Genomic DNA, 26877 nt, shown 5'->3' on the forward strand with positions numbered 1-26877 from the left:
TGTATATATATATATATATATATATATATATATATATATATATATATCTTCATTACTTACAGACTTCCTATTTGCAAAATTGCCTACTTATTTAAATCTATTTATTTATTTATTTAGGTACCAGAGATTGAACCTGGGGGGTGGTGCTCAACCATTGGCTATATCCCTTATCCTCCTTTTTAAATTTATTTTTTTTATTTTGAGGCAGGGTTTTTTTAAGTTGCTTAGGGCCCTGTTAAGTTGCTGAGGTTGGCTTTGAACTTGCAAATCTCCTGCCCCAGCCTTCCTCAGAGTATTTTTGTAGTCACTCTTAAACATGTGCAGAATAGTGAAAAGTTAGAATAGCTTGGTGCCCACATCTTCAGATGAAATCAAACAAGAAAATACTCATCTTCATTTTGTTCTTCTTATACTGTAAACAAGTTTCCTTTTTGTGATAGATTTAGTGCCACATTTTCTTCATTTTTGAACTTTCCGTTGATGATTTTGCTGTGTAAAATGATCCCCAAGTGTTCAGTGTCCATCAGATCAAGAGGGTTGTGATGTGCCTCACAGAGAAAATACATGTGGTAGGTAAGCTTCATTCAGGAATGTTGTAGTGCTATTGGCTAGGTTCAGTGTTGAGGAATCAATAACATATATTAAATAGGTGTTTCTAAATAGAAGCAAGCACCAGAAAAGGCTATCCATGGTTGTTTTTGAACATACTGTGACCTGAGGCTTGTGGGAGTCTAGTCCTTATTTCCTCTAGAAATGGTGGCCTAGTGTTTGCTTATTCAGTCTTCACAGTGACTTTGATAAAAATAATTACCATAGGTAATGAGAATCTACTGTATATATGTGTGTGTGTTTATATGTGTATGTGTATATATGAGTGCATATTTGTACATATACATATTTGCACATATGGGTGTGTGTATATATATGCATATACATATATATATATATTTTTTGTATTTAAGAAGTTAAAATAGAAATTCATATTACATCAATATTATGGTTTCCAAGAATACCAAAAGAAAATGATTTTGGCCATTAAAAAATTAAATAAATGACAATCATTTTATTCTACTACATACATTCAAGATATAGTTTTTTAAAAAATTTACTGCTAAAACTGGTGTGCTTACTAATAAGATATTTTAATACCATGAAATTTGTTTTATAAACAGAAAATTAGCAAATTTTACAAATGTTGCTATGTAAGAAACTTCCACTTTGTAAATTAGGTAAAATTCAATACTTCCTCTTCCAACTTTATTAAAACATGCCTTTTGAGCTTTCTGTTCCTTGGTGGGAACTTAGTAGTTAAAAAAATCAATTAAGTGCTTTACTTCAACTTTTTTTTTTCTTTGTGAAATCTTGAAAAAAAAGCTGGAAATATGACATCTCTACCTTTATCTCTAACCCTGTTCTTGTGGGAGGATTTTGTGCATTTTGCAATTTCTTCTTCTAAGTTATTTTTTTTCTGTCACATTTATCTACTCATTGTTGAAGCAGGGAAGAGGAATAGTATATGGGTGCCACATGTAGCAAGCGGGGAACAAGGGAGAGTCCTTGTGTGTCTTATGTGTGTCTTGGTACTGCTCACCTGCCATAGAATGGGCCTCGCAAGGATCCCAGATAGTGTTTTCTGCCTTATGGTATTTTAATAGATGCCCCTTTAGATTGATTTTTAAGATACAAGTAAGACTCTAACATGGGAAATTATGAACGTGTTTACATTCAATCCTAGCTGTTTACAATCTTCAGCTCCAGATGAAATCTTGATGAAACATATGTTTTTTTAGAAATATTTTTTTCTAATTGTTTGTGGACATTTATTTAATTTATTTATATATGGTGCTGAGAATTGAATCCAGTGCCACACACACGCTAGGCAAGTACTCTACCACTGAGCTACAACCCCAGCCCTTTTCTTTCTGTTTTTTTTAAATAAATAATATGAATATTTGATGTAACTTTGTCCAGAATACTGTGAACATCAAATGACTTTGGGATTGCTTATTTGTCCTGTTGGTCAACTGTAGGAAACAGAAAATAATCATGTAAGCAGAACTAGGTACTTAAATACAAATTGACTTGTGAAGAAAAAGAAAAGAGTGTTTTGAGAGAGAATACAGAAGGGGAGGTCAACTTTAAATTAGATGTGGATTTTTGTCATTATCTTTTACTAGAATCTGTTTATGCATACTGAAGGCTCTGTTGCTTCCTTAAATATTGGGCTTAGCATTTAGAATTATTCCTCCAAAATAACTATGATTCTGAGTTTGTACAACCTCTGCAAAATGTTTATCTTTCTCTTCTAATTTTTCAAAAATCTTTGTACAATTTGATTCATTCTGGAAGAACCACATTTTTTTTCCTCTAAATCATCAATTTATCAACAAGCAGTGCCACTTTTTTTCTCTACTGCTTCCAATGAAACTGTATTTTTATTTTTTGTTTTATTTATACTCTCTTTAATTCTCTATAAATCCATTCACTTTTTTTTACATCTCAATCTATTGCCTTTGAGTTTCATCTTACTGTCATTTTATCTAAGTTCATTTTTGATAGATTAGAAAGTTATTATTTGCCTTTATGGTTTCTTTTTATTTTGCAAAGTATTTGTGCATACATGTGAAACTTCATAATAATAATGAGAGAAAGCTTACTATTCATTGTCTAATTAAAATATTTACCATAAACTATAACTAACCAAAATATCATCAGTCAGGATATATGGAATTATGGTATTTTAGGTAATTAATTTTGTCACTTTTTCTTCCAACTTTAATCTGACCACCATTTGCCTTTCTCAAGAGGAGCAGCTACAGAGGTTAGCTAGCAGTAAGGCCAGGAAGGTGTGAACAAGGCAGGACAGAGTGAGTGTGCAGAGGCCATTATTTAGCTGATCTAGATATGAGTCTGGGTATCTAGGCCAGAAAGCCTTTGAGTAGAATCAGAGTTCCAACCAAGATATCTGGACCAACCCCATTGCCCTGATGGATAGTTTATGTCAACCTAAACATGTTGGCATCAGAAGGCTTCTGTTCTTCTAGGTCCCTTAGGAAAATAGGAAGGCTGTGTTGTCAAACTGAGTTCCCCTATTGCTGAGCTCCCAGAGCACTGGAGGTAATGCAAACAGGTAAGCTCTACCTGTCACCCAGAAATGGACCTGATGACCTTGTAACTAACTAGCCTATCACCTGCCCAAGGCTGCTGTGCCTTCCACTCCTGTGTGACTTCTCCATTTATGGTATTCCAGTAGGCAGCTCTGAGCCTGCAGGTGAGTACAGCCATGAGTAATTAAAAAAGAAAGAAAGAAAAAAAAAAGTAGCAGCCAGAGAAAGAGAAGGTAAGCAGAGCAATTAGAACAGGCCCTTTCATTTAGCCAGAATTTCTGCAGCTGACTGTTGATAATTATAAGAAAAAATAATCACTATTTAAGGCACAAGGTATATTTAGATTTAACTCATGTTGCAAGACAAACGTGTAATTTTGAGCTTTAAACTTTACAAATCTGTGAGGCGCTCTAGGGAGAAATTAGAGGTCTAGAAAATGCACTAGAATAAATATCTGAATGAGAACCAAACTGGAAATCATGAAGAAAACATAAGGGACATGGAAGATGGATAAAAATTACATTTGTTTTTTGAAAACTGCCATCTGCCAGGCATCAATGTTCAGTGTGCTTTTCAGTTTCAAATTTATTTAATAATTATGAGGACCCTTTGAGATAGGAATGTAGAGAAACCTAACATGAGAATAGCAGCAGATTTGGGAAGGCAAGAATAAAAAGGAAATATCCTGAAAATGCAATGGAAGAAATCACCTGGATGAAAAAAATTAAGTACTGACAGAAGGGGCTCCCCAAGTTCCATTGGAGGACTGATGAAAAAAGTAAATTGAGAGATGAACCCCTAGACGTTTAGTAAAATTCCTGAATTCCAAATATCAACATTCAAATTTTGCATTTCAATACATGATGTTAGAATTGATAGGAATTACTTTTAAAGAAGCTTGAAATAAGTCTTTTACGTCTTATCCTGTCTTTACACAGGATGTTTTTTACCTATTAGAATAAAAGCAATCTACTCAATATCAAATTGTTATGTTTTGTCCTTTCTTTGTTTAAGTATGTAGGGAACTTTTGTGTTTTATATGTGTGTGCGCGCGCGTGTGTGTGTGTGTGTGTGTGCATGTGCGCATGTGTCATATGAGCCCAATTTACTTATTTCCAAGAGATTCAAAACGCCAGAACAATTATTTGTATAAAATAGCCTTTTTGTCATACTGAGTTCAAATTACTACCTTTATAATATATTAACATTTCATATATAAGAGATAATTTGGGATTTCTCTTTTATCTCCTGTTCCATTCATCTATTCTAACATACTACTATACTCTTTATTATAATGGTTTTATGTTTGCACATTGGATAATATCAGTCCTTCTTTTCTTTCATTTATTACTTTTGATGCCACAATTTTTTTATTCTTCAATATGACTTTGAAGTCATGTCATCTAAAACCACTTTACTCAATCAAAAATATGAATAAAACCCATCCTATAGATGGCTTTCTAATTGGAATTTCAGGTGGTATTATTCTGACAGAATTGTGATTTTTATGATTCTAGTTTTACATATAGTAAGATTGAATCTTATTTTTTTTCATTTCTGGCTGGATATTTTCTAAAGATTATTTTCAGGTCATTTCCCAAGATAACAATTATTTATTTTTCCCCCGTTTGAAATGTTAGAATATAAAGGATAATATTGATTAGTATTAGTGAGAATGCATACTCCACCAGTATTCTTAGGTTCAAGGAAATGCCCTTTGTGTTTCACCATTGAGAATATATTTGAGTTTTCAGTGACCTTCCTTTTTAATATTTATGGGGGACTTTCAACACTACTGCTTGCTTCTTCACATGAATCTTGTTTCCTAAACGTTACCTATGATCTTTGTTCCTGGAATGCAAATAAATGGGGCAATTAGAAGAATGGTTTTGGTGTTCTGGAAAGTGTTAGCATTGTACCATGGTACAGATACACAGTCATATACAAGAGACTGCATACAAAAGTCAGGATAAGTTTTACTTCTGACTTAAACTAGTACTAGGTTAGTAATCTTATGTATATCATTGTTAACTTCCCACTAAAATACCTAAAAATTAATGACAATGCATACTAAGACCAAATTCAAGGGTCAGTAGGAGGGCTTACACCCTCTTCTATTTACCGACAACCAGTGTTCTAGTTTAGAAATTTACATATTTAGGACATTAATTACATTTCTCAATCCAGCTTCATGGCTATTGTGGAAAGACTCTAATAACCTTTATAATGATTCAGGTGCCTTTATAAAGATATAAATTGTCATCATTATCATCATGACCATCATGGAGATGATGATGATTACTTGATTGACCATTCCAGGAAGGAAGGAATTTTCTCAGTTCGTTCTTATAAAAATAACTGGAATAATGCTTGATGTATAAAATGTACTCATGTTGGACTAGAAAAGATGAGGAAAGGTATCATGGGGAGGGGGAGGAAGAAGGATGGATGCAGATAAGATCAAAGTATGTTATATGTGTGAGTGACCATGGCATAATGGAAGTTATTATTCTGCATAATTAACATGCATCAGTAAAAAATATGCTCAATATAAATTCTTTGTCAAATTAATTGTTTGCATATATCTTTTATTCACACATTCAGTAAGTATTTGTGGACAGACAGTGCTCCAGGCACTAGAGACATGAACAGAAAATAGAACATGCCTGCCCTACATATCTCACATCTGAAAGCAATGGTTCCCAGACTTTGCTGCACATTGAAATCACCTAAAGATTTTTTAAAACATTGATACTAATTGGTCATCTTCAAACATTCCTATTAAATTGTTATCTGATGCAACTTGGACCTGGGTTGGGAGTGTCTATAAAATTTCCCAGATGTTTCCAATGTGCAGCAGAATTTTTGAATCACTGGACTAATCACTAATCACTAAGCAAATCCAAACTACTTACTTGAGAGCGATGATCACTTGTGTAAGGAGAGCTACCATCTTACTACCTAAGATGATTCATTCAAGTTAGATGCATATATTTACTACTAAGATTATAGTAACTTTGCCCTATATTTTTACCCAAAAGAAGTATTTTAGTATGGTATGTTTTGAAAATCCAATCAACATTTTAATAAAAATGCATGCTTTTTCAAAAGGATATATTTAGCGTTTCAATTGAGAGTAAACTATATACCTATCTTTTAAAAATTCAGTAGTTTAGTTGTATCCAAGTCAAATATCATATTAAAATGTTCTCCTTAAGTGTCAAAAGTTTTAAAGAGGAATGCTGACCAGTTCTTGAGTGTGTGGCTGTATCTATAATGTATTATTACATTTTTAAATGGGGAAATTACAATTCCTATTTATTTATTTATTTATTTATTTGGCTTCCAGATACTGAAGTTTATGGTTATTATAATACATTTATTTTAAATGTTCAAGTCTAAATGTGCACTCAGCATAGTAAAACTGCTGCTATTTTTCTTAAACATTACACTTGAGAAGATATTTGAAACAGGGATTGGCCCAAACTGATAACTTCCTTCCCATCAGCTGGTCTAATGCAGCAAATTTGGTATCAGAGTGCCACCACAGTCTTAAATAATTCTGAATAGCTTTGCTGAGTTTGCAGTGGCAACAGTGATAACACCCATTACAGAAAAGCAGAAAAAAGGAAAAATTGTACCAGTTAAGTGCTAATGTGTGCTTTATACCACTTATTTTTTTTAATTTTCCTTACAACTATAAATTCCAGTTAATAATTTAGTGCTAATCACTCCTTATCTTCTGAAAAGGAGAGTCTATTTTGAATCACAAGGCAACTGACCTTGGAGGTAGTTTAATATATGCAGATTTCTTATATTGTCCCTGTTCTTTTACTCAAAGCATTTCTTGGTTACATGTAGGTCTGAACTGCACAATACTCTTGTCCATGTTAACTGATTTAATTATGTTAGAGTTGACACTCTTCCTTAATTTTGAATTTTACATTTTTTTTTGTGCAACTAGTTTCAAATAATAACATGATGGTTTAATAAGCAAACAAAATAAAAATGAAGAGTTGAGGTAAATCTTGTATACTACAAAGAATACCAGAATCTTTCTAAATTAATTAGGTTTTTCACAAGGTGATCATATCTCTCTGTCCAAATAATTTTTTCTTTCAAATGACATTTTCTAGAATGACGTAAATTATTTGCATTGATCAGAAAAAGAAGATGTGGATCAAATGTAAAACTAAAATAAGAATTTAAAGTCAGTTCCTTGGATTAAGTTTCACAAATTTAAAAAAAAAGGAATTGAGAAATGAGTTATAGAATAATTATAATTTTAAGGGTAATTATGAAACTATGTAAGAAAGTAAATGAATATTCAGTTGAAATTTAAGAAATCTTTAGCAATACTAGGTCAAGAATATGTGTCAATAATATTAATAATAATAGACTGTTTATAACATCAAAAATGACTTTGACTTTAATGTCCTAGTGAGTTAAGGTGATTCTGTTGGCCATTGCATAGACTGCTAGGTCAAAGACCAAGGAAAAGAAAAGAAAAGAAAATTTGTTTTTAACTAAAAATTTATATAATGTGGCTTTTATGAACAGGTTTCTTAAACTCTCTGAAAGTATCCCCTCATTACAAGCAGCATTTATATGTCAATGATAACAACTTGTTTTGAAGACTAATCTTATTTTTGTTTGCTTATTGTAATGTTTTTATTTTCCTATTTTCTCACACCAAAATTGGGAGAAAGAAGAGGCTGGATTTCTATTTCAAAAAGAGGAATGAATATTAAGTTACAGTATTAGCAAGGAGATACAGTGATTTATTTTAATACAGTTTTTTTGAGAAATGAAAAATTGCTTTGCTTTAGATTAATAAGCCATTTTGTTAGACATTATTCTCCACTTAATGTTTTTCTACTTACACTGAAAAATATGCTGGGTTGATTTAGATTGTAACTTGTTGAAATTTCATCTGGATTTTGATGATCCTATTTATATAATCTTCATGCTTAGAAAGTGGAAATATGAAATCAACAAAAATTACAGGTGTACTTTTGGGATTAATATGCATTTTGGGTAAGGTAAAATAATCTTAAATAAATTTAGTGAACACATTTTATGTTTTTATATTGGTATTAGCATCTCAAATTGTTTTCATGAAAATTCTCTCATGAAAATAACCTTGTTTTTTATTAGCCTGTTTGCTATTTTCAATCACGCTATGAAGGAATGATTAAATCGAATATAAAGTTTAGAACAATTTAACAGGCTTAATAGTGTTACAGATAAGATAGAAATGTTTCTGGTATTATCTTGAATAGTCAGTAGGAAATTGAGTTGTTCTCTTTTAAAGGACTGTGCTGTTTTCATCTCATTATGTGGCTCTAAAAAAATTTAAATTATATATTTCACATGCCAACTTACAGAACCATTGTTTTGACAAAAAAACATCTTTCAACATTGTTAGTTGTACTACTTAAAATTGACTTTTTATCTGCAAATAATTTTGTCATTCTCTCTGGAATATTTGACCTGACCAGGTCTAAGACAGTACATCTAAGCCTACAAAACATGAGATTACACTAAAAAAAAGTAATATTTTCCTCAGCTTTGAGAGCAGATGCTTGAAAGTAGCATCTTCTGCTAAGAGATTTTCAGTAAGTCATAGCTTCTCATTTGTATTCTTAGTTGTGGATATGAAGTTTATATATTTGTGTTTTAGAAAAGGTGTGCTTCTAATTTAAAATCATTATTTCATATATAAGAATATACACATGATGTTTTTTCCCAATTAAACTTTTCAAAATAGACTTAAAAGTACTCATAAATTTATGTTGATTATAGGGTTTAGTAATATTAGTCTCTTTTATTTAAGAATAATTGTTTCTATTGTCACTAGGGCATAAAAATAGTTTTTCTTTTAATTAATTAAGCTCTTAATCTAATATAGCCTTAATGAATTCACTCATAGGAATTACTTGATTGAAGCAATAATGAAAGGCTGTCTGGCTGATATCCATCAGCCTCTGTCTTGAAAATAAGTAAATTTTAAAGTGAAAACATATAAATTAGAACTATATCTGTTTTATGTATCTAGGATTTATATAATTTAATTTTATAATTCAATTTTGTTCAATTGTGCCATGCATATGTTTTCTGAATCATGAAAACTCCACAATCACTGCTGAATGTAAAACACAAAGGAATACTAAGAGTATGATACTTGTTTTGATTATGATGCATAAGTAAAAATCCAAAACTAATCATAACTAAAATTGTTTCTGTGACATTTTCTTCTTTTCTCATCTATTTTTTTCTTTTCTTCTTTATCCTCTTTCATCTTCCTTTTCTTCTTTTTAAACAAATAACAATATTTTGAATATAGACTAATTGGGTTTAGAAGTAGAGAATAAGAACTGGTCATAAAGAAGAATATAATTCAATTTATAAACACAAGTTATCTCAAGTTGAAATCAATATAAAAGAACCTCTCAACTCCATCTAGTTAACTCCTGGGATTAATTCAGGGTCTCAATTTCCTTTGTGGAACATACTAATTATTTTCCAGGGTAGTTCATCTCTCCAACTTTGTATATTGTGTCAAGAGTAACATGCATTTGTCACCTCAGGTGTCACTGCCATTTTTCTTGTATTTTCATTTCATAATTTATTTAAATATTGTACAATTTAATGCAAAATGATTGGTGGGAAAGTTTTTTTTTTTTTTTGACAGGGGTGTCAAAACCAAGGGAACTACTTTGGAATTGAATAAAAGCAAGTTGACAAAAGTATATGAAATAATTTATAAAAACTATAAAATTGAGTAAGTCTTTTGTATTCAGATTGCTTTACAAATAGCTTTGACTTTTTTTTTTTCATTAAAAAACTTAGAACCTCTAGATAGGGAAGAGAGGTGGGAGGGAAAGGGAGGGAGAATGGGAATTCCATAGAAGAGGGAAAGAGACCCCCTTCAATATACAGAATACATGTATGACGATGTGAGGGGAAAAAAAAGTGGTTCACATTAGATTGGGTAGAGAGAAGTGATGGGACGGGAGGGGAGAGGAAGAGGGGAATGGAAGGATAGCCGAATAAAATAGACATTATTATTGCTGTGGGTATATATGTGACTGCATGACCAATGTAATTCTACAACCTGTACACTCAGAAAAATGAGAAATTATATCCCATCGGATTCAAATGTATGATATGTCAAGATCATTGTACTGTCATGTGTAACTAATTAAAACAATAAAAAAGAAAGAAAGAAAGAAAACAAAACTTGAAAAAAAATTAGAAATTAAAAGCTGTGCCTGAGAGTTAAGAGGGAAAAAATAGTAACAAATCCCTAATAGTGGATTCTTACTCAAAGAAAAAGATCTTGATTCTATAACAAAACAATAGTATTCCTATCTACTTAAGTCTTATATAATAAACCATCAAATATACCTATGACCTTTATATGATTCTCTTTTAATTATTTTGTTTACTTAATTAGTTCAGTAAATTATTCCTTCTAGAATTTAAGAAAAGAGGGTTTTCATTGTGCTTTGTAATGTCTGAGAAAAAAGTTAAGGATGATTTTTCTTTTGTTAGATTAACTGAATTCTATGAGTGTTTTGACATCTGAGTATCATTAGGAAGACACACTGCCCACTTGGGGAGATATGGCTGCCATTTCGGGTCTACGATAGCTTCCAGAAAGTTTCAAGTGTTTACTTTGTGAAATGAGGGAAATAATTTACAATAACATGGATGGGAAACAGGTTTCATCTTGAAATAAAACTCTGATTAAATGCCAGTGGATACTTGAAAATCTGTTCTGAGATGACTTGATAGCCCTTCACAATAGAACTAGATGCTTTGGTCTGGTAGTGATGTCTGCCATGGGAACAACTTGGAGTAGAATGATAAAACTGTGACAAAATTATTCTACTGAGCTATAACTACTTTTTTTTTTAGTGTTTTCAGTTTTAAAATAAAAGTTTTTAAAGGTTTTTTTTTTTTTCTTTTTTACCTCCTGTTGCAACACTCCCACTGGTGATGTCCTTTAGTATTGGTTAGTAACCACATAGATGAGAAAGATTGGGATCAATGCATGATTTATCCTTTTCATCCTCACAAGAAACACATCTTTGTTACTTTACCACACAATGAGAAATATTTGTACAAATAAAAACAAATATTTTTTTTTGCTGTAACTTCTCCAAAAACTCAATATGTTTTGTCTTCATTAGAGAATACTAGTCTAAAATTTGTTCAACAATATTATTTTATTATTATATAGTTAAGATGAGTAAAAGTATACAGAACATGAGAGCAAAAGGACTGTTCCAATGATCACTGTTTGATTTAGTAAATTTGGCTGTTAATATGACTATGGTTTTCTTCAAGGTCCTTGACATGGGACATGATTTTGAATTTATATTAGGACAGCTTTTCAGGAAGAAAACTACAATAATATCTAAGACAGTATATTCACAAGTTTCATTATTATAAGACATTGATTAAGAAGAATTACTTTGTTTTAATCTTCACAAATGTAGAAAAATGAATTCTCGAATTTATAATGTAAATGGTACTACAATTCTTTCTTTGAAGATTGTGTCAATGCATGTATTTTCATGTCAATAAAATATGCTCATTGAATCCCATCATCTAAATATTCCCCAAACTCTAAATGCCATAAATATACATAAAAGATATACATGTTATATTGATGAAGATTGATGATGGATATGTGTAAATTCACATGTTAGGGACAATTTTACTTCAGTTAATTCCTAGTAATGTAACAAGCATCAGAAATGAAAAAAAAAAAATGAAATCTTCCTTATTTAACAATGATTAATTGAATAACTAAAATACACTGCTCTAACTATGGGAGATTTACAAATGTGAAAGCACAAAACCCCAGAAACTGACAGAGACTCTTATATTAGGAATCTTCCCAGGAAGCTACTGGAATTTACCATAAATCCCTGTCATTACAAATTCATTTTCCTCCAAAATGTATTTCCTCCAAAATACATGTAAGAAAGCTTGAAACTGTTCAGTCTTCATTTATAGCCTTGACACATCAATTTTATAACAGTAAATTTTGCCTTTCAGAGTATGTGGTATATGGATGGTTCCAAGCCCCTGAAATAGGCTACTTCACATTATAATTGCTGCTTAAAACCTGAGAGATTCCCTTTTCTGTTTAATCCTTCTCTTAATGACCTAATTTATTGTCTACTGGAAATCAATTTAGAAAATCATGTTAGTTCACTAAGCACTTCAGATAAGGCAATTCCATGAAGCATTCCAAGATTATCACAAGGAGTTGCTCTCATATGCCATAAAACAAGAAAGAGGTAAAATATGACCTGTTGCAGGATGGTTACAGTTTTACAGCCCCTCCCACTGCAGCTCTTAAGTCACTCAGTTACACTTAGCTCTGGATTATCACTCTCAGATTGAAAGCAAAACACTAAGTTTTTCTGGGCTTGAGGTGCCACTTGTATGTGTGTCTCTCAGTCGATGATGAGGATATCAGAACCGATTCTGGACATGGACGTGGGAAATTACAGTGAAGTTTTGGACCCAAATTATACCACTTTGGAATTTGAAACGATGCAGATTTTATATAATTCAAATGGTGAGTGCTCATCTGCTTATAGATCTATGAAAAAGTAAACATAGCAGGGAGAAGTGAAGTTGAGCTTCCCAAAGGTGGTGGCTCAGGGTTTTATTGCTGGAGAAATCAAGGCTTGTTTTTTAAGGATACAAATCTGAGTTTTTGCACTTCATCACAAAATTTAAATTAATAATGCTATGACTATTTTATGTTACAAGTAGAAAAACCTAGTTTTGTGTAATAAAGTAACCTCAGAATTCTGTCATGGGCTAGTTAGAGAGGTAAAAGGAGTAGTTTCAGCAGATACTTTATTTGCTGTAAATCACAGTAATAACATTGGCAGATTGGCTGTGAAAAAATATTTTCTATGCAATATTTAGAATGACTTATGGAACAGAGTTTCTATAGAACACTGAATACGTTTACTGATTGCCTTCTCCTTTCATTATTCCAGTTTTTGGTTGCTGCTGAGGAGAAACTACATTTAAAATCACTGTCAAGCTTTTGTGTTGAACAGAAATATGAAAAGAAATAGAGGTTTATATTATAACCTCACTTGACAGGCTAATGTTTAGCCACACAAAGCTCTTGGTATTTATCTACTGTAACATTTTAACTTTAAATAAGACATGAATTGTCTTTGTATAATACAGTTTGCTATTGTTTTTGAATTTAGATTTTTCCCCAAGTATAAGTCTCGTCCAAGACAGACTGTAATTGTTAGAACTTTGAATATCTTATAATTGTGTATACTTTGGAATTTTGTGTGTGTGTGTGTGTGTGCGCATGTGTGTGTTTAGGTCAGGATTGAGAAATCATTTATGGTAAAAGTATCCTAACATTCTACTTTAATGTACAATTTTTATGACACATGTTCTGGTTATATTTCCAGTAAGCAAATTCCAGTTATATTTCCTTTTTAACAGGGAGATTTAAAAAAAAAATTGTCAAAAGATGAATTCTGAAATTTAAGCACAAATAGAGTTAAAATGAACCTATTGTTCAACTCTTAAGAAGTAATTATTTTGAGTAGACATGTTTCATAGAATTTCTCAATAGAATCATGACTTTAAAAAATGACTCTAGCTTCCTAAATGATACCAACAGATTTACTATAAGAATTTACCAATGTATGCTATAATAACTAAATTGTATGGCTATTTTTCAATTATTATTTAACTTGTTTATAATAACTGTCAATTATATGTAACTATTGCTAAACTTAGAATTAAATTTGTTTTTAATATTCCCACCTAATATTTAGAATATAATCAATTTTAAACACTTTGACTTCCATATGGCTAATGTTTTTGTTAATGTTACTAAAAGAAAAATTCTTTGCATTTTAGTTCTATAGTGTAGGATGATGAACCTTAAATATATTCCCATTAAAGATTTTTATGACTTTATGAAATTATATACAGCAGTTTACTCAGAAGCATTAGTAAGTAGAATAAATGTGATGTCATGGGGTGTAACTGGGATATGACAACCTTTAATTTTACTTTTTTTATATTAAATAGAGATATAATGAGTTCTTTATTATTATATAATTTATGGTAAATTAAAATTTTAATATACTACATGTGGAGGGTACTGGGGACTGAATCCAGGAGAATTTTACTTCTGAGCTATATCTTAGCCTGTTTTTTGGTGGGGGATGGGTACCTCAGGGGTACTCAACCACTGAGCCACATCCCTAGCCTTTTTTTAATATTTTATTTAGAGACAGGGTTCCACTGAGTATCTTAGTACCTTGCTTTTGCTGAGGCTGCCTTTGAACTCATGATCCTCCTGAGCCACTTAGCCTCTTCTATTTTGGGGGAGGGGTGAAGGGGGGGCGCAGTCTATATTGAACCAGGGGCACTTAACCACTGAATCACATCATATGACCTATTTAAAAATATTGTTTATCTTGAGACAGGGACTCATAAAGTTGCTTAGGGCCTCGCTAAGTTGCTGAGGTAAGATTTAAACTTGAGATCCTCCTGCCATAGCCTCCAGATTTTGTTTTGTTTTGTTTTCTGAGATAGAGTCTTGCTAAGTTGCACAAGTGGTCCCTGAAATGATGATACTCCTCCTTTTTCAGTCTTCTGAGTAGCTGGAATTAGAGGCATGTGCTACTGTACTTGGAATATATTACCTTATAGTTAATATATTTTGAGTACATACAGATTTTAAAGATGCATTCAACAATATCAACTCATTTAAGATATATTTATTTACTACATATTTATTTTTAATGCCTGTTCTTACAAAACTATACATTAGGGGGCTGGGGGTATAGCTCAGTTGGTAGAGTGCTTGCCTAGCATGCACAAGGCCCAGGGTTCAATTCTCAACATCACGCCGCCCCCCCCCCAAAAAAAAAAAAAACACTATACATTAGATGCCCTGTAGATGCCGGCACAATTCTAAGAGCTGGAAAACAGATAAATTCTCTGACATCTTGAAGTTTATATTCTGTGCATAAAGATGGGTTACAAATGAGCAAACCAATACATAATATAATTTTAGGCAAGGTCATTTCTATAAAAATAATAATAATAGCCAAGCTCCAAGTTCTACTTGAAGGTAGATGAGAGGTAACTTTTTGAAGTCTTACAGAAGAAATTTCCTTCCAGACAAGTGTAAAAGTTCCAAGGTCAAATTAGGGCTTCAAGAAACAAACAAAAAATGGTAACACTGCTAAAGAATAGTAAACAGGATGAAAAGTGATACCAAACACTGGGTTCAGAGAGGTGGGGTTGGCAAAGGCAGGGAATTTTATCATGCATTGTTTTACAGGCCCTGGTTAAGGGCATAGGATTTATTCTATCTAGTAACACATCATGGTGGGTTAGACACAGAAGAGTGACATGGTATGGATTTCTTATGTCAAGATCACTTGGGTGGCTTTGGGGTAATAAACAGAGGGGGGAGCAAGCTTAAAAGCAGGGAAGTTAGAATACAAACAACAGTAAGTGTTGGTGAGGATGTGGGGGAAAAAGACACACTCATACATTGCTGGTGGGACTGCAAAATGGTGCAGTCAATATGGAAAGCAGTGTGGAGATTCTTTGGAAAACTGGGAATGGAATCACCTTTTGACCCAGCTATCCCACTCCTCGGTCTATACCCAAAGGACTTAAAAACAGAATGCTACAAGGATACAGCCACACCAATGTTTATTGCAGCATAATTCACAGTAGCTAAACTGTAGAACACTCTAGATGCCCTTCAGTAGATGAATGGATAAAGAAAATGTGGTATATGTACACAATGGAATATTATTCAGCAATAAAAGAGAATAAAATCATGGCATTTGCAGGTAAATGGATGCGAAGTGTAGTTAGCCAATCCCCCAAACCAAATACCTAATGTTTTCTTATAAAAGGAGGCTGATTTGTAGTAGGGTTGGGTGGGGAACTATGGAAAGATTAGACAAACTCTAGATAGGGCAAAGGGGAAGGAGGGGAAGGGAGGGGGCAAGAGGGTCAAAAAGATGGTAAAATGAGATGGACATCATTACCCGAAGTACATGCATGAAGACAAGAATGGTCTGAATATACTTTGTATACAACCAGAGATATAAAAAATTGTGCTCTATATGTGTAATATGAATTTTAATGCATTCTGCTGTCATATATAACAAATTATAATAAAAAAATTTAAAAGAAGCAGGGAAGTTAGATGGGAAGGTGTTGCAGAAGTCCATGGGAAGGATGATGATCAATTGGATAAAGGTGGAAATCTTTGGAATAAATGTGTATTTCAAATATTAGTTTACTACTGAGTTGGAAAGGAAGGATGACCAAAAGGATACAAGGATGACTCTCAAGTTTTTGGCTCCAGGGACTAGATGGAACCATTGGCTTTTATAAGGAAGATTGAAGAAAGAACAAGTTCTACAGATGGAAAAAAAAAATCAAAGTTCTGGTTTTTGATACATTAATTTATCATTTTTATTTGTCTTCAAAGTGAAGATATTAAATATGTACTTGAGCATTTCAGGCTGATTTCCACAGGAGAGATCAGATTAGAAACAATATTTAAAGATTTTTTTCCCATTATACAGATGATTTTTAATGTCATGCAACTGTATAAGTTTCCTTTGGGAAAAAGTATAACAGGGGGACTGAACCCCATGGATTCCCAAAATCTAATGATCAGAAATATGAGATGGGAGTTATGAAAGAACCAGCCAGAGTTTAAAAGAAAAGCCCTGATTTAAAGATTCCAGCAAGTCAAGAAATGGACTCTTTGGGGCCCATGTATAATTTTTAGAGCAATTTAATCAAGAATATTCAGTACTAACTCTAAATCTATTCTTCTTTTTTTTTTTTTTAACAGATAGTTCTGCCCCAGAGACAACAACTATGAATACCACAGACAACGGTGTCGGTGTCAACTGTCTGTGTGCGATATGTGGGGACAGAGCAACAGGAAAACACTATGGGGCATCGAGCTGTGACGGGTGCAAGGGCTTCTTTCGACGCAGCATACGCAAGAGTCATGTTTATTCCTGCAGGTACTTCACATGCTCCATTAAGGAAAATGATCTTTTGAGATGTTTGAAATAGCACGCAAAAAATAAGGGAAGAGCCAGGTGCAGTGGTGCACTCCTGTAATCCCACTGGCTCTGGAGGCTGAAGCAGGAGGATTGTGAGTTCAAAGCCAGCCTCAGCAATTTATCAAGGCCCTAAGTAACTCAGGGAGACCCTATCTCCAAATAAAAAATAAAAAGATCTGGGGGTAGAGTTCAGTGGTAAAGTTTCCCTGGGTTGAATCCCTAGTACTTCCCACCCTGAAAAATTAAAAGCAAAAAGAAAAAAATATTTAGAGCTTCCTTATATCTGTAATTCTAGGTAGAAAAATTCTACCTAGCAATGAAAGAGTGTGTGGGGCGTATGTATACAGGTGATTCTTCTTTTATGAAACAGATTAGACTTAAAAAGATATAAATAAAAAAAAAATCCACCTACCACCCATTTTAGACCAAAATAGCTGAATCTTCCAATGGCTACCTCCCACTTTCTCTTTCTACCTAGACTCCCTGAGGTACCTACCATCTGGAATTTGATGTTGATCTTTTCTGTGTGTCTCTTTATTGTTTTACCATGCTTGTATACCACTATACATTTTAAAAATCTGCACTTAAATGGTTTCTCAATGTGTTTATTTCTCCCTATGTTGATTTTCTTTTTAGTGTTGCACTACATCTTGGAGCTTTTAAAACAAAATTTTAAAAGTACAGATGATTTTGGACATGGTTGGTTTCCATGAATGAAATTTAATTTTCAGTTCTAAAATTTAAACTTGATTCTCATGCTACCTTTTTTGTGACCTTGAATTTAAATGTCTTGTCTAAAGCTTACTTACCTACATTTTATGTGACACACATAGTTTTTTTAAATGTTTTCTTGTCAATATCACAACACAGGTTAGGTTTAATTATTGCATCCTTATCGATATGACATTTCTTTTTTTGTGCATGTGGGGGGAGTACTGGGGAGGGAACTCAGGGGCTCCTGACCACTGAGCCACATCCCCAGCTCTATTTTGTGTTTTCTTTAGAGACAGGGTCTCACCAAGTTGCTTAGCACCTCTCTTGTGCTGAGGCTGACTGTCTCAGCCTCTGAGCAATTGGGATTATAATCATGTGCCACTGAGCCTGGCAATATGACAGTTCTTGAAGGCATATTATATCTAAGTTGAATATGGGCTACTGACCAAAATAAATAACAGAAGAAAATCTGTATTTACTCTGTCAATGAAAAGGATGTTAGCATTTTTACATTGTTTTAAGAAAATGGTCATTTAAGGAGGAGTTAGCCTTCTTCCAAGATGTCATTTGATTTTCCAGGCTGTAATAAAAGTTAATATGAATAGCCAAATCCTGAAATATCTTCCTAGGATTCCCTACAAATTTTTTCATGAAAGTTTGATCTAGGCTAACAGCTAAAAGATGTATCAATTATTCACTTTAAAAGCTTGGTAAATAAACAAAAATATGTATTGACATGGGTTTTGCTTATGTAGACATAAAAATTCTGGAAGTAAAAGGTAAATAAATTTCCTCCATTGTAAACATTTTCTGTAGGATTACCTTAATTATTGAGCACTCCTGAGTAATTAACACCTAAAATAAAAGCAAAATAACACATAGACATTTTTTGGAATTAGGTGGTCTGTTTAAAGTGTAATACACATATATGAAAAATGTCAATTCAGACACCTAAATCCAAGAACAGCTTTTAAGAAGCTGAGAGGACCAAGACAAGAGCTTTGGGATTTTCACGGGGTCTGTATTGGGATGGTAGGAAGAACTGCTCCCAAAGCAGCTTTTAGAAGTTTCGAAACTATCCTAGTCACAAGTATGGTTTAACTTCTTGCTTCTAAGTATAATGCATGCTGCTGTCAACATAGCCCCACTTACATGTTTTGATATTAAGCAAATGCTATGATTTTCCACGTAGAAAATAGTGATGTTGGTGCTCCTATATTTAGGAGCAAAAAGTGTTTTTGACCTAAGATTGATGCAGTTCCTGAAATTCAGAAATTCTACCTCCAGATTCTCTGTTTCATCACACAGAAAACCAGACTGTCCTTCCTAAAGCACTTTAAACTCCTATTTCATTACTTCTCACATGATGCTTTTGATAATGGCTACTTATAAATTTCTGTATGATCTACTGGATTATAATTTTCTTGAATGGAAGAGAAAGGTAGTATTCATCTGTTTAAACTCTATACGAGGATTTAATATACCATAGGTATTTAATATGTTTATTCAATTTTGCTACTAATTTAGTGTTGATTGGCTATGTTTTCCTTCTTGTGATTTTTAGCCACCAGATCCTCTCTCCTGAGTCTTCTCAACTCTCATTTAAAATGAACAAGGTTTTTTCTCACTCTGAATACACATCTCTCTTTTAGCTCATTTGAAGTAGTCTTTAATCTCATTCTATTTTAAGTGATCACCCATGTATTTTAAAGAAGAATTTTATATGTAATAAAATGCATTCCTTTATTCTCATCGTTTAATAATCAACTTCAAATGATCAGTATATATCAGTGCCTATGGATAAGAGTTTTGAAGAAATGTTATTATTTATTATATGATTAACATGTGCCCCAAACTCTGAAGTACATTCACACAACATTCTTTTAAGGCAAGACCTTTGCCCCATTTTACAATTGTAGATTGATGTCATTTAATATCCTCAAGTTCTACCAAGAGTGAATGGCAAACTAGTTTTAGAACAGACTATATATATTTTTAAATACATAATACAGGTTTTTTTTCAGCATACTCAGATTTGTGTGACCGTCAAAACAATCAATTTAGAACATTTTCATACCCTACAAAGAAACTTTTAGAAATCACTTCCCAATTGCCCCAGCTCCTTTTTCAACAATATGAGGTAATTACTAATCTTACTTAAAAGATTAATAATCCTCTTCTGAACTTTTCTCTTTTCCTTTCTTTTGGTACCAGTGGCGGAACTCAGGGGTGCTTGACCACTGAACTACATTACCCAGGCCTTGTTCTTTTTTTATTTAGATATAGGGTGTCACTAAGTTGCTTAGGGCCTTGCTAGGTTGCTGAGACTGGTCTTGAACTTGTGATCCTCCTGCCTCAGTCTCCTGAGTCTCTGGGATTACAGTATTGTGCTACCACGCCCAGGTATGCCATTTCATGTATATGAAATAATAAATTATGTGTCCTCTTGAATCTGACTTCCTTTATTTAAATTAGAAATGTTGTGACAAGTATCAGAACTTATTTCTATTTATTGACAAATGGTAAGATTCAATTGTATGGATATACCACGTTTTATTCATCTGCACATCTCTCCACTTTTGGCTCTTATGAATAATTCTGATACGGACAGAAATTTTGTTATGTTCCTAGTGTGGAATCACTGTCTCAGATGTCAGCTCTATGTTTAATTTGTGAGAAAATGCCAAGCTTTCTTTCTAAGCAGCAGCAGCAGCATTTAATATTGTAAGTAGGAATATGTGACGATTCTAAGTTTTCCACATCCCACCAACACTGGATTGCCTGTTTTGTTTTTTTTTTTTTTTTTCCTAATGTGTGTGAAGTGATACATCCTTATGCAGAAACTACATTCTCAATGATGTTGTCAATTGTCTTTTGATTTGCAATTTGACTGTCCAGCTGATTTAAACCCACAGCCTCATGTCCTTCCAGTGAGCTGCATACCCAGCTGTGTAATTTGGCATTTAGTATAGATTTCAGTTGGAAGTGAAGTCATTGAAAATTAGTTGAAGAATGTTTAAAAGGAGAGAAAGTACAAAAGTGTAGGTGAATGGAGTTCTGATGTATTCTGTCTCACATTGAAACCACTTAGCATTAAGCAACTAGAATTTACATCAGAAGATGTCTAAAACTAGATTGAACTTTCATGACTCATGATAGAAATGATCATGTACACTGGGTAAAACTTAGTCATTCAGTTTTATTTTATTATAAAGACTGTGTGAGAGGTGAGGTTTATATTTCCATATACATGCTGATCATGAGCCTGGAAACAGTTAATTGTCTTATTCCTTCTTTCTGTTGAGCAACATTAGACTATACTTATTTAAAATCCATTTGTTTGTATATTTTATTTTTTGACAAATGATAGTTTGCTGTAAGCTAACATCTATGTTTGATGTTATAGGTTCAGTCGCCAATGTGTTGTTGACAAGGACAAAAGGAATCAATGTAGATACTGTCGATTAAGAAAGTGTTTTCGAGCAGGAATGAAAAAAGAAGGTAAAAAATAGTGATGATGATGATAGTTAACATTATTGATGAAAAATGGAATACACAAATATTCTCATTAATTACAATAATCTTTTTACTTTATTCTGATTTTCCTCAATATAGTAGTGAAGAATCTGTGAAAGAGTTCTTTGAGTTAAAGCCCACGATACCCAGCTTGTAAGTGGTGGAGCCAGTCTTTATCTTGTGATTGATTATCTGACTTCTGACACAATTCTCCCCAACACTATGCTATGTGGCCAACAAAATTATTGTCCAAACAGCATTTCAATATCCAGTTCAAAAGATAAATTGCAAAATCTATGAATAGATTGAATTTATAAATATATTTTAAACACATTTTTATCCTTAATAATCAAATATCTTTATTCATTTCATGAACATTAATGGAACATCTACTTTTTCATATGTTCATCCATCTAACAAATAGCTATTGAACACTATTTCCCAAACACTGTTCTAGGTGTTGAGGTTTAGGCACTAAACAAAATAGACAAAATGATCCTCCCTTTTAGAGAGTTTATATTCTATCAAGGGACAGAGACAATAGATTGATATGGTATTTATTATTATATGGTATATATTAAGTTCATTTTGAACATATTAAACAATCTGATTATATTCTGGTACATTCTGAACATGGGTATTTTAGACACAAATGTGATGAGCACATTCTGGCAGGCATAAAAGTTACAAGGGTTTATTCCTTTCAGTTTTGCTACATGCCTGTGTCTATAATAAGCCATTGTTCACAGTATAAAATGTGCTAAAAAATCAAATTGAATAAAATCAGTATACTAAAGAAGTTAAAATACATCAAATCCATTTTGAACATAGCTAGTTTTTTCCTTTATCTCTCAGTATTTTAAAATTGTAAAAAAAAAATCCATTAGCATTTCTCAGGTTGCTAGTCTTAAAAGAAGACCAAAAAAAAAAAAAATAAGTTCATAACATTAAAGCAAAAACAATTTTTCATTTTAAAAATGACATTGTTACTGTCCTAAGAGCTCTATTGGGTAGTTTATGGGATTAATTATATACTTTGTGAATTGTCTCCCTCCATTTCTGCTTGATCCCCAAACTTTACCTCTACTAAATTGAAAACAAATAACAGTTTTATATTTCCTTTATGAATTTTAAAATTTATGAATTAACTTATTTTTTAAAATATTGGATTATCAGCCAGGTATGGTGGTGCATGTCTAGAATCCCAGTGATTCAGGAGGCTGAACCCAGAGGATTACAAGTTCAAAGTCAGCCTCAGCAACTTAGCAAGTCCCTAAGCAACTTCATGAGACCTTGTCTCACAATAAAAAATAAGAAAGACTGGGAGGGGCACAGGGATAGGAAAGACGGTGGAATGCAATGGTTATCATTACCCTAAGTACGTGTATGAAGACACAAAGGATGTGATTCTACTTTGTGTACAACCAGAGGTATGAAAAATTGTGCTGTATATGTGTAATATGAATTGTAATGCATTCTGTTGTCATATATAACAAATTAAAATTAAACATAAAAAAAGAGACTGGGGATGGAGCTCATGGGTTAAACTTGATCATGTAAATGAAATTTTAAAAAACATAACAAACATCTTAATTTTTTTATTTCTACATATGCATTTCCGAATGAGTCAGTTCAGGTTGAAAATCAATAAGTCTCTGGTAAAGAAAAAAAGAAACACAAAAACCCCAGTAAGCTATCAGTAAATGTGATATTAAAATAAAATATTAATAAATCACTCCAACTTAGAGACTACTTACTCTCTCATAAAGCGAAAAATTCCAGTATTTTTTCTTCTAACGTAATGGACTTCATAATTAATAGTAAGTTTAGGGTCTGTGTTGTAAGACTTTGGTGTATTTCTATAATAAAATAATAATTGCCCAAAATTTTATAGTTTAACAGTCTATCTTTCCAACAGAACAGACTAGAACATTAACCTAAACAGTTTGGTATACTAAGCTGTGTTTTTCTCTTTGCCTTCCAACTTTTAAAATTCATCTTGACATCTGTCTTGTTTTGTTGTTTATATGAGTATTTATACAAATATATAAGCTAATTCTTCTCTTCTGGCTCTTCTTTATATTTAAAAATGTAATTTTCAGCATGGAATTTGAGAAATACATTTTTATTCCTTTCCCTTCTAAAAAAAGGATTCATTTCTACCTCTTCTGTAGAGACTTTCATATAATTTGAAAGATTTTTTTTTTCTTCAAAAAGCTGTTGTTCAAACCTTAGACTTTTCAGGAGATTCCACAGACTCATACAGCTTTTTTATTTTATTTTATTTTTTTAATTAACACCTGTAAATTATCTCAATGACAGTATTTCATAAGATATCATAATATTGCAACCTTAAAATCATCTAAACTAAAATAAATTTACTTTCTATTCTGGTAGTGCTTAGGAAAAAGAAAATAGAATTTCAAAATTGATGACTCATATCTTCTGGGAGCAAATACACTCTTATCTTTGACCTGGTCAGTCTCATATGTGACATTCTTCCTCTAGTTAGCATATAGTTTGAGAGAATAGAAAACCAATCTATCAAAAACTTAACATGGCAAAACAGGTTAACCACACTTTATAGCATGCTTGCCGTCTTGAAGTCCCAAACAGTATTTTATGAGTTCTAGTGACAAAGACAAGCCCCTGGCTACTCCAACTTTTGAAAATGGGTACATAATGAAAAGTTTAACTTTCTATCACCACGGTCTTTTAGAAAGACTATTTTTTTTTTTATTTCAAACTGTATATCATGACACATCTTAAAGGGATTTAACCAGTAATACTCTGCCTTTTCTGTCTTAGCTGTGCAAAATGAACGCGATAGAATAAGCACCAGAAGAAGCACATTCGATGGCAGCAATATCCCCTCCATAAACACACTGTCACAAGCTGAAATTCGGTCTCGCCAGGTACGCACTGCATCCCAGTATCTAGCTTTGTGTAATAGAATGAAATGTCTATTTGCATATCAGCATAATGCTAAAATAATCTATTTCATCTGAATGTGCTCATGTCTAAAGTAAATCACACCTACACAAGTCTAAGGCTTTTACTTTGTAAGCATTAGGGGGACTGCTGATTTGATTTTTACTTTTTTTTTTTTTAACAAGACCCTATTATAAAAAGAACAAGCAAATGAATTTCAGTTTAAGATTGTTCGAGGGAAGAAAAGAGTTTGTTTATAAGGTTGATTAATAGTTCTTAATGGCCAAGTGTAGTGACGTATGCCTGTAATCCCAGTGGCTCTGGAGGAAGAGGCAGGAAGATAGCAAGTTGAAAGCTAGCCTCAACAAGTTATCTAGGCCCCATGCAACTTAGCAAGGCCCTGTCTCAAAATAAAACATAAAAAGGGCTGGGGATGTTGCTCAGTGGTTAAGTGCCCCTGGGTTCAATCTCTTGTACCTAAAAAAAAAAAAAAAAAAAAAAAAAGTTATTACTGCATACCACAATGTTGAGGGGGAAGAAGTATTTTATACTATTGGTTGATTCTATAAGATCAGTTGCTATAACTTCTGTGAAGCATAGTGAAGACTGTCATTAGGGCCTCTTTCTCTGAAGATGATTTCTGAACTTAAGAATTGTCACCTTGACGTCTGCTATGGAAACAGGTATTTAAATGCAGACCCAGAATTCAGAAAGCACAGAGGAAACACAACTTTATTATTTTAAGTTTCTATAATATCAGGTCTAAAATTTTTAAAATAATTAGTTACATGCATAAAAATAAACCTCTTAAAGATCCAGTGAGGAAATCCTTTAAAGAAAGTTTATTTTAGCATTGCCCCTACTAGAAACATGAATAATATTTTTCTATTATAAAGTAAAAATAATATTTTTCTATTATAAAGCAAATTATGAAATAGGTAAGTAATCAGTTCTCATAAAGAGTCAGTGAGGCTACTTTCGTTTTAGATAACACAAAGGTAATATGATGAGGTTGACATTCCCATTATCATCATTATTACTTGAAGATTACTTGATGGTCCAATAAACCATTTACAGAATGGCTTAAGCAGGGGCTGTGAGGAAGTGCCGGGTACACATGAAGACACACACAGATTCAAACAAAGTTCACAAAAACTTTTAGATAGTATTTTAAATCACTTTTTAACACCACGTATTTGTATTATTCATATTATTTGCAGTTTTAAAAATGTACCATTAAATGTTAAGCTCTGCAACATAGTTGAATCAGATTTTGGTTCCCTTAGTTTTATTTTGATGGGCTTTTGTTTAATGCAGCATCACAAGTATTTCTGGTTTCTTGTTTAAATCTTATCTTCCCAATTTGGTAAACCTTATCCACTTAATAAATGTATTCTGAGTAAAGATAAACAAATTGAAGATGGACTTCCTTAATGGAATTTTAATTTTAAGTTAAAAATAAAATCACAAAGCATATTTCATGTGGACATTACCTATCTCTATATGCAGCTTATTGAAGTGTGAAACTCCCCCAAAATTGTGATCACTTAGTTGAAACATTTGGCTTTTAAAATAAGATACTGCTGTCAGAGTGTGGTGCTATCTATTGACTGCTTTCAGTTTTACTTGAAAACCTATATGTATTTTATTTCTCAATTAAAGAATGTTTAATACATTTCAAGATCCTGTGACAATGATATTGCCTGCTTCAGTAGTGTTTACTTCACACAGTTATGGGGAAACAGGGAAATAGTGCTATGTATTATTTTAAATGATAAGTGAATATAATGTTCTTCTTAATGCCAGATCTCAGCCTCAAGCCCTGGGGTCAGCACTGACATAAATGTTAAGAAAATTGCAAGTATTGGTGATGTCTGCGAATCCATGAAACAGCAGCTTTTAGTCTTGGTGGAATGGGCTAAATATATTCCTGCCTTCTGTGAGTTACCACTGGATGACCAGGTATAAATTGAAGACATTGTGACTGCTTTAAAACAGATTTTGAAAATTCCTTAGTTTTGTGCCCCTTGAATTCCATTTGTATCACATTTACTATATTAGGTAATGGAGAAATTACCTTGTGAGAAAAGGATTGGTCTTCTTATCTTTTCCCCTTCTTGTTCTATACAGAGGCATTACTGTTTGACTTCTGTTTTAGAGGTCTTGCAGACGTATTGATTGGATAAGAGTTGATCAAAACACGGTTCTGCCCTCTTGGAGTTTCAAGAGCTTATGTAAGGGAAAAAGACCAGCAAATAACTATCATTTTTGAGTCAAGGTATTAGAAGAGCAAATGTCCAGGGGTAAAAGGCAAATTGTGGTATCTTGGGTTTCCCTAAGATCCCACATAAAATCTCTCGGAAATACCTGGCCAGTCCTAAACAGAAACCCAACAGGATAAGTTGATGTCTTTGTGATGCTTTATGCAATTAAAATGTAAGTTTTGTCCTTTGTGCTGTTAATTTTCTTCTAGCATT

At 32.7% G+C, this 26877-nt stretch overlaps 1 protein-coding gene across 11 annotated transcripts in view; it reads left to right on the forward strand.

Moving 5' to 3' along the window:
• Hnf4g (hepatocyte nuclear factor 4 gamma) overlaps positions 1-26877 on the forward strand; it is a 234409-nt gene that overhangs the window by 90908 nt on the left and 116624 nt on the right. For 8 of the 11 annotated variants that reach the window (XM_048783078.1, XM_048783077.1, XM_048783079.1 and 5 more), the window contains 4 exons: positions 17020-17197; positions 21360-21454; positions 24278-24384; positions 26207-26362. In XM_048783078.1, coding sequence (XP_048639035.1) covers positions 17046-17197; positions 21360-21454; positions 24278-24384; positions 26207-26362 — 510 coding nt within the window. In that variant the 5' untranslated portion in view covers positions 17020-17045. Of the gene's footprint in view, positions 1-12502; positions 12709-17019; positions 17198-21359; positions 21455-24277; positions 24385-26206; positions 26363-26877 lie in introns of those variants that run through there. The other 3 variants (XR_007340586.1, XR_007340585.1, XM_048783075.1) reach the window with 1 other exon arrangement.

This window comes from Marmota marmota, unplaced genomic scaffold (genome assembly GCF_001458135.2).
Source record: "Marmota marmota marmota unplaced genomic scaffold, marMar, whole genome shotgun sequence".
Taxonomy (NCBI): Eukaryota; Metazoa; Chordata; class Mammalia; order Rodentia; family Sciuridae; genus Marmota; species Marmota marmota.